A 7,476-nucleotide genomic window follows, 5' to 3' on the forward strand; every position below is an offset into this window, starting at 1 on the left:
CTGCAGAACTGGAGGCGATATCGGGAAGCAAAAATAGTCGAAAAACGAATCCACCGCAAGAAGAAAAGAGCATGAGGAAAATGGGAATGCTCTGGCGTAAAAGAGTATGGAACAGAATGATATGCGGAGGTTTTACAAAACCGTGAATGGTGTCTTTATTAGACTCTTTATTAGACTCTCATTGCTGCCAGGTGGAGAGAGCACTTCGAGGTGTCCAACGATACCTGAGAATGGAAGAGCGATAGACAGACTTCAAATCGACGACGACGGACAGGTCGTGGAACCTCCAACGCTAGACGAGGTCAAGACAGCCATTAGAGGGCTGAAGGACAACAAGGCTGCTGAAATGGACGAACTCCCGGCCGAGCTTCTCAAGCACGGTAGTTGAAGTTGGCCTTAGATGCCCTCTATACAAGAAAGGGCATCGACTGCAGTGCGCGTACTACAAAGGAATAAAACTTCCTCAACACAGCGTACACAATTTCGTGAGCTATTCTGTTCAAAAGGTTAAGGGTGATTGAAAAGTCCTTCGACGGCGAATAACGGATGGGTTTTCGTGAGAGACAAACAAATGTTCACCTTGCGGCAGATTTTCGATAAATTTCGGAAATGCAACTTGCTATTGATTACAAGGCGGCGTACGATTTAGTGAAGAGAAACGAGTTATGGCAGTTATGATCGAACATGGCTTTCCGGCGAAGCTGATTGGACTGATTCGTATGACCCCAAATAACAATTTAAATTCCTTTTAGATTTGTTTATTTTTATGGAAGCTTTATCATAGCATGAAGAATTCATGAAACATTTATAGTTGTTTTTATCAAGAGAAAATAATCTCCGTTCGTATGCGGTTTTTAAGTTTTCTTCAAGTTAATTTTGAAAACTCCGCATAAAACAACTTGATTCCCTAAGGCATTTGATCTTATTATAAGTTTTAAGACGTATTTGAAGTTATTTTCAACACATAACATCAACAAACTTTATTAAAAGTTTATGCTTCGTTTGTTCAAGTACAATTCATCTGAGTTATTCTCCTTTAAAAACTTCTTAAAGCTTTAAATTCTTGAGCTAGAGCCACTAGTCTGGAATAAGAACTAAGCGGAATAATTAAATCTTATTTATTTTTGCTCACTGTTAATTTTGCCGTTTTGGTGCTCAAAAGTAATCATATCGACGAAATATTTATTTTATAGCCAATCAAAAATGCGAGTAGCTTGCTGAGGTCGTCCAACCTTCAGCCAGTTACTCACACAGGCCACAGCAGCTTGAATCGAAATTGAAATGGGTACTTACTGTGACTCTTCTCGTGCTTATGCTAAATAGTGTAATACTAGTAAGTTTTAGAAATGCACTTATTAAATAGACGAAACTATAATAGAATTGGCACTTCCTGAAGCAAAATGTACAGAAACAACTTTCTAGCTCCAAAAAGGTAAACAAACAATTGCCAAAGGCTGTTACTCTTGAATAAAATGAATAAGTTTCATTTAAGACGAACAAATCTGTCTTAAGATCATCACTAGTAAAAACAATCTTCAATAAATGCTGTAGATTTCATGCAAGGTGACTTGGTTCCATCATTGTTTTGAGGTGGTTTAGATTAAAGGTAATAACAATTGATGGCGGCTGCATGAGTTTTGTTCGCTTGGAACGGCAGCCATGTTTAGAAAGAATTGAAAAAGTGGCGTAGCCTTTTGTTTTTACAGGAAATTTATGTCTTCGTATATTAATGAATGATATTATTTTCGAGGCGCTTTGTTATTTTCGTATGTTTTGGGTGGCATATCAACGACAAAGTGGGTATGGCACGGAAAATTTTGATTCCCTGTCATCAATGATCTGTCAGGCAATTTTGATGCATTAGCCATTTCAATTTGATGAAAATTAATTCGCAGTTCAATTAACATTTCATCCATGAAACAAAACTAGTTCGCACCTGCATAATGCTGAGGTAAAAGATTTCATTTATCATGCACTATTAGCATTTTTGAGAAAGACAGCTAAAAGATCAACATGCTTCAAGCTATTCTTGTTAAAGTTTTATGAAGTTCTTATAACCAATCATCAGTGTTAGTACATAAATACAACTAGTTTCAAAGCAGTCTTCAAAACCAGTCTTGAAGATCTCCAGAAGAGTGGGCCAGATTAGTCTTATGGATAGTTTATACCTTTTTTATCTCGGATTTGCAGAACAAAGAGCTTTATTGCTAAGTTTTATTATTCAATCTTAGAAATTACTTCAGGATTACCACAAAAGTATAATTGTTACTTGGGACGCTTGGCGGATGAAATTTGGTTATCGTTCGTGAAGCAGAACAATGCTCTTTCAAACTTATTGCTCAAAATAGCACTGGAAGGAGCGACAAGGAGAGCTGTTGTGCAAAGAAGCGGAATCATTGTGACGCGGTCGCATATGCTCCTCGGATTCGCGGACGATATCGACATCATCGAGATCGACCGTCGAGCCTAGGAAGAATCGTTCATACCTTTTAAGAGGGAGACTGCGAGGAATGGACTTACGATTAACACCACAAAGATGGTGAAAATCTTGATGTTGTGGACGTTTTGTTTATCTTGGAACCCCAGTGACTTGTGATAATAATGTTACCTGTGAGGTGAGAAGACCGATTTGGTAATGTAAGATAGATGAATGCCGCTCACTGTGATGTGTAGGGGAACAAAGCCCAAAATGCCAAGATGGAGTAAAATGGCCCAACTCATAAAATCATTCATGAATGGAACTTGATCATTACTATAGGTGAATGGTGTCAAGATATGTTTGCATCAAACATTCTTCTAGAAGCTAGGCCACCAAACCCACGAAAAATCTTTTGATTTCCCAATGAAAATCGGCAACTTCCGGTTTTTCGTGCTTGCAATTAAGGTTTTCTGGTGATTTTATTACCAGCCAAGTGTTTCCAACGAGATTGAGGCACGTATGGAGACGCATGGTTGTTGATGTCTACGCTTTCCATGTTGGGGGTCATTCAAATATTACGATCATCGTTTTGCGGGGAAGGGGGTAACACTCCATTTATTGAATATACGAAAAAAGCGGGACAGAGGGAAGAAAAGGAGTCGGAAATGCCCGAAAACTTATGGACGTAATTTTTGAATGTTTTCATGAAGTGGCATCTTACCCCATGGCAGATGGTCTTTTTGCACCACTTCCGTTTTACGAATCAGTTTTTAAAATCGCTAAAAATCGATTAAAATGCAATAATTTAGTGAATATTTTTGCTGAAGTATAGAGCAAATATTGTCTAGTTGCTGTTGCCACTTTGAAAGCCTAACAAATGAGGCTAATTATCATTGAAAACGATGAAAGTTTGAAAAATGGCATTTTGCCCCACTTGACCCTATAATGTGCAGTGCAAGTAATCCCTAAAAATATTAAAATGAGTTATCTGTTTAATGTTGAATCGCATTACAAGAAGCTCCACTTCTCAATTCGCATCCACCAACAGACGGTTGACTGCTTGTCCCTTGAAAAAGGTTTCAATACACAGGACCAAAACGCTTTGCCAAACTAACCGTATCAATTGGCTTCTTTAGCAGTGCTGAGATAATATCATATTCTGAATCTGCATGCAACTGAGCCGAAATCCAAATTTTCATGAATTTTGGTGCTCGGGAAACTATTTAAAAATCAGTTTGAAGTTTGTATGGGAGCGATTTGTCGTATCACCCCTCGTCGCATTTTGTACTGGGCGGAGCTGTCAAACAGTTGACCAGCTGTCAAAAGGTGATTTCAAAAAATATCTTTGTTATGGATTTTAGGTATCAAAATAAAGTTCTAAAAATCTGAAAAAAATCATAGTGGCTTAGAAAAAGGTGCTCTTTCGTATAGAATCAAAAAATCAATAAATTATTCTAAATTTAAAACCTCAATTGTTATAGACTGAGAAAGCCAAAACAGTTGAACATTCCTTCCAGTCGTTTGTCTCATTCAAATGCTGGATAATTTAATTTTCAACGCAAACAAATTGTTCTGAGTAGTGCTGAAAACGTCATTCCGGCATATCTAAATTCAACCACATACAGCTCATTTTAGAAGCTGAACCTGAGAGTATGTATGGTAAATGAAAAACTTGTGAGGCTAGACCAGTTCTACAAGACAGTCAAGGAAAACCGTTCTTTTTCGATTATTTAAGGTAAATGTCACGGACTACCTTCTAAAAATCCAAATGATAATCATGGTGAATCGTTCCACTATCATCATTTTGAATTTTATTTGAATGCTTTCGACAGCAATGGCTAAAACTGTCCATATTTTACAAAACAGCCAGACTTCAAAACACCTCCTTTATCCTACGAACTGTTGGAGAAAAATGAAACTTGTACACCAAGGACAACATCAGAAGAAAAGACCAGTTTCCCAATACGAATAAGCAACACCCTACAATTTATTCAATAGAGGATTTATATCGATTATGGAAATGTACCAATTTCACAACGCAGTAGGATACTGAATAAGCCGCTCATGTAACCACATTTCACCATCGTAACAAAATTTGAATCTCGCTCGTAATCAATTCCAATAAACGCAGATTTTGGAGCAACAGTTTCGTATGAGTGATGAACATCACGCTTCCTTCCGCCCCAATTCCAAGTACCACCGGTGCCACACATGATGCAAGTCAACAACCTCTAATTGGCTACGCTAATATCCCATCCGGTGCATCCTTGGACCGTGCGCCATTCAACCAATCAACAACAAAAAATGATGCCATTCCTATATGCACGCTACCTACATATCTACCGGTAACTGGTAAGTCCAGAGTTATGCAAAGAAAACGAAAGTGTTACCGTGAACGGCTACGACAGAACGGAAGTGCTAATTGCTGTTGAACGGTACACCACCGCCATCGGTGCGCGCGTCCGCGCGTAGGTCGTCGTCATAGTCGGATGTCCGAGGTGCCCGCCCGTACATTGCCTAAGACTGTTCAGACGAAAATAACATCACGACGTAAACATATGGGGTTGGATGATAAAGTCCGTTTCCGCTTGGCTGCGATTAAGTAATACCACCGTTCACGAAATCGGGACAGTTTGTCGAGTGTTGAAAAACTCGACCCATGGATTACGATAGTGACGAAGAGGATTGTTTATTTGCGCCGTTGATTAGCACGTAGCGGGAAGAGGAAGAAAAATGGGATTGTAGTTCAACGTGCTACTAGCGGCGAATCGTCCGATGCTTCAGTTCAACATTATCTAGCCCGAGATGACCACCTACGGAAAGTTGTTTGCTGCATTGATTACCTTCACTTTGATTTCCGCGAAGATCGGAGATGCATCCAATATCACAACGAATGCAAACCAACTGGAAAAGTTCGAAGGCAGGTTGCAGACCGCCAATTCCTACTGGTACAACGATGTATATTACTGTAAGTAACATAGATACTACTTGACGAGATCTCAATTGCTCATTGTTGTTCCAAAATTTCAGGGTGGCCATGGTTCTCCGATCTGGCGACGGTGATCATGATCAAGCTCAAAATCGCCATTGGTTTGGCAGCAATCTACGCGTTCGGTGATGGATACTATTGGTCCAAAAGTAAGGAAGCAGTCCACGATAAGGTTCTTCCAGGTTATCTAGAGGAGAAGTACAACTGGGGCTGTAACGATCCGAAGCCTTGGTACAAATTTTGGGGTCGACGTAAGCGGGATCTGAGCGGAAACGACGAACACATAGCGCACGATCAGAGCTATGCAGAGTTTGTGTTCGATTTGTTGGATGTGGAAAATGTGGACTGTCGACGGTTGGCCGTTTGCGAAATGGAATTTGAGGCAACGTCGGAGGAAAAGGTGAAGAGCGCCTTGAAGTTCAAGCATGATTTGTTCCGGAAATATCGGGGGACCGTACCGAAGCGGAAGAGCGATTGTCGGAGGATATACAGCAAATGCCGGTCACGGACAGACGAAGAGCTAAGTGATACAGCGGAAGATGACAGCCAAACGTTTCCAAAGGACCCTAAACGATAACTAAGTTTTTGGGGTTTAGAATTAGTTATGATATTATTATTCTATTATAACTTATTAATGATTGTAAATATTTGTTTTGTTTAATTTATTTCCTGAATATATTTATTTTAAACCATCATTGAAAAATTTTATGATTTTTGCGTAAAAAAGACTTCTTCAATATTTAAGATAAGACAGTAATCAACCTACGATTTAAACGGTTACGCAGTCTTGTAATTTGGGAAAACGAGGTTTATTATTTGTGTATCCGTAGATTGTATCAAATTAGTACATGTATTAAATTTTAGTACCCCTGAAGATGACACAAAACCCCAGTGTCGAAACGTCGGGCAAATAATAAACCTCGTTTTCCCAAATTACAAGACTGCGTAGCCGTTTAAATCGTAGATTAAAACCCTCAGTCGATCCTCCAGAAGACAGTAATCAACGATGCTCGCTCCGGAGAAACCGTTTTCGTCCATGATTTTCCATAGCTCTGTGCGGTCGATACTGTCGTGCGCCGCTTCGAAGTCGATGAACAGGTGGTGCGTTGGGACCTGGTGCAGCTTTTTTTGAGGATTATCTGCATAGTGAAGATCTGGTACTTTGTCGAGCGGCCATCGACGAAGCCGACTCGATAACATCCCACAAACTTATTCTCTCTCTCTCTTCTTGGCGTAACGTCCTCATTGGGACAAAGCCTGCTTCTCAGCTTAGTGTTCTATGAGCACTTCCACAGTTATTAACTGAGAGCTTCCTCTGCCAATGACCATTTTGCATGCGTATATCGTGTGGCAGGCACGAAAATACTCTATGCCCAAGGAAGTCAAGGAAATTTCCTTTACGAAAAGATCCTGGACCGACCGGGAATCGAACCCGTCACCCTCAGCATGGTCATGCTGAATACCCGTGCGTTTACCGCCTCGGCTATATGGGCCCTGCAACAAACTTATTCTCTTAAGGTGAAATACGACAAAAGATGATCTGGGAAAGCACTTTACAGGCGGCATTCAAAATAGTGATCGCTCGTAAAACACATTAACTTGTCCCCTTTCTTGTGGATGGGACAGATTATCCCTTCCTTCCATTTCTCCTGTGGCCAACTTTTCTGGACTCATCTTAGTGAGTTCTGCTGCGATACCGTCCTTACCCGCTGCTTTGTGTTTTTTGAGCTGATGAATGGCGAAATGTCTCCATGAATTTATATTGGCATTTCATTCATTTTGGTGAATTTTTAAGAATTTCTTTTCAAAATTTCCTTCAGATATACCTCCAAGGATTGTCTCACGAGTTACTACAAGGATTTCTTCAAAAATGTAAAACAAAAAACAAATTGAGTGACTCTTTCAGGAGTTTCTTTAAGGTTTTATTAAGAGATTCATCCTAGAATTCCTCCAGGAAATTTCCAAAGAATCCATTGGATAATAATTTAGGAATTCCTACAGAAGTTTCTCTAAGTAAATTCATGGGAATTCTATCTAAAAATCATTCTGGAATTCCTACAATTTTTTT

The 7,476-nt window shown here is 39.7% G+C and overlaps 1 protein-coding gene across 1 annotated transcript; it reads left to right on the forward strand.

Moving 5' to 3' along the window:
• Positions 1-4,432: 4,432 nt before the first annotated feature.
• LOC109423257 (uncharacterized) lies at positions 4,433-6,131 on the forward strand. The gene is made up of 2 exons (XM_019698190.3): positions 4,433-5,387; positions 5,450-6,131. Exons 1-2 carry the CDS (start codon positions 5,225-5,227, stop codon positions 5,983-5,985), a joined length of 699 nt encoding a protein of 232 aa, XP_019553735.3. The 5' UTR covers positions 4,433-5,224; the 3' UTR covers positions 5,986-6,131.
• Positions 6,132-7,476: the final 1,345 nt, after the last annotated feature.

This window comes from Aedes albopictus, chromosome 2 (assembly GCF_035046485.1).
Source record: "Aedes albopictus strain Foshan chromosome 2, AalbF5, whole genome shotgun sequence".
Classification (NCBI taxonomy): Eukaryota; Metazoa; Arthropoda; class Insecta; order Diptera; family Culicidae; genus Aedes; species Aedes albopictus.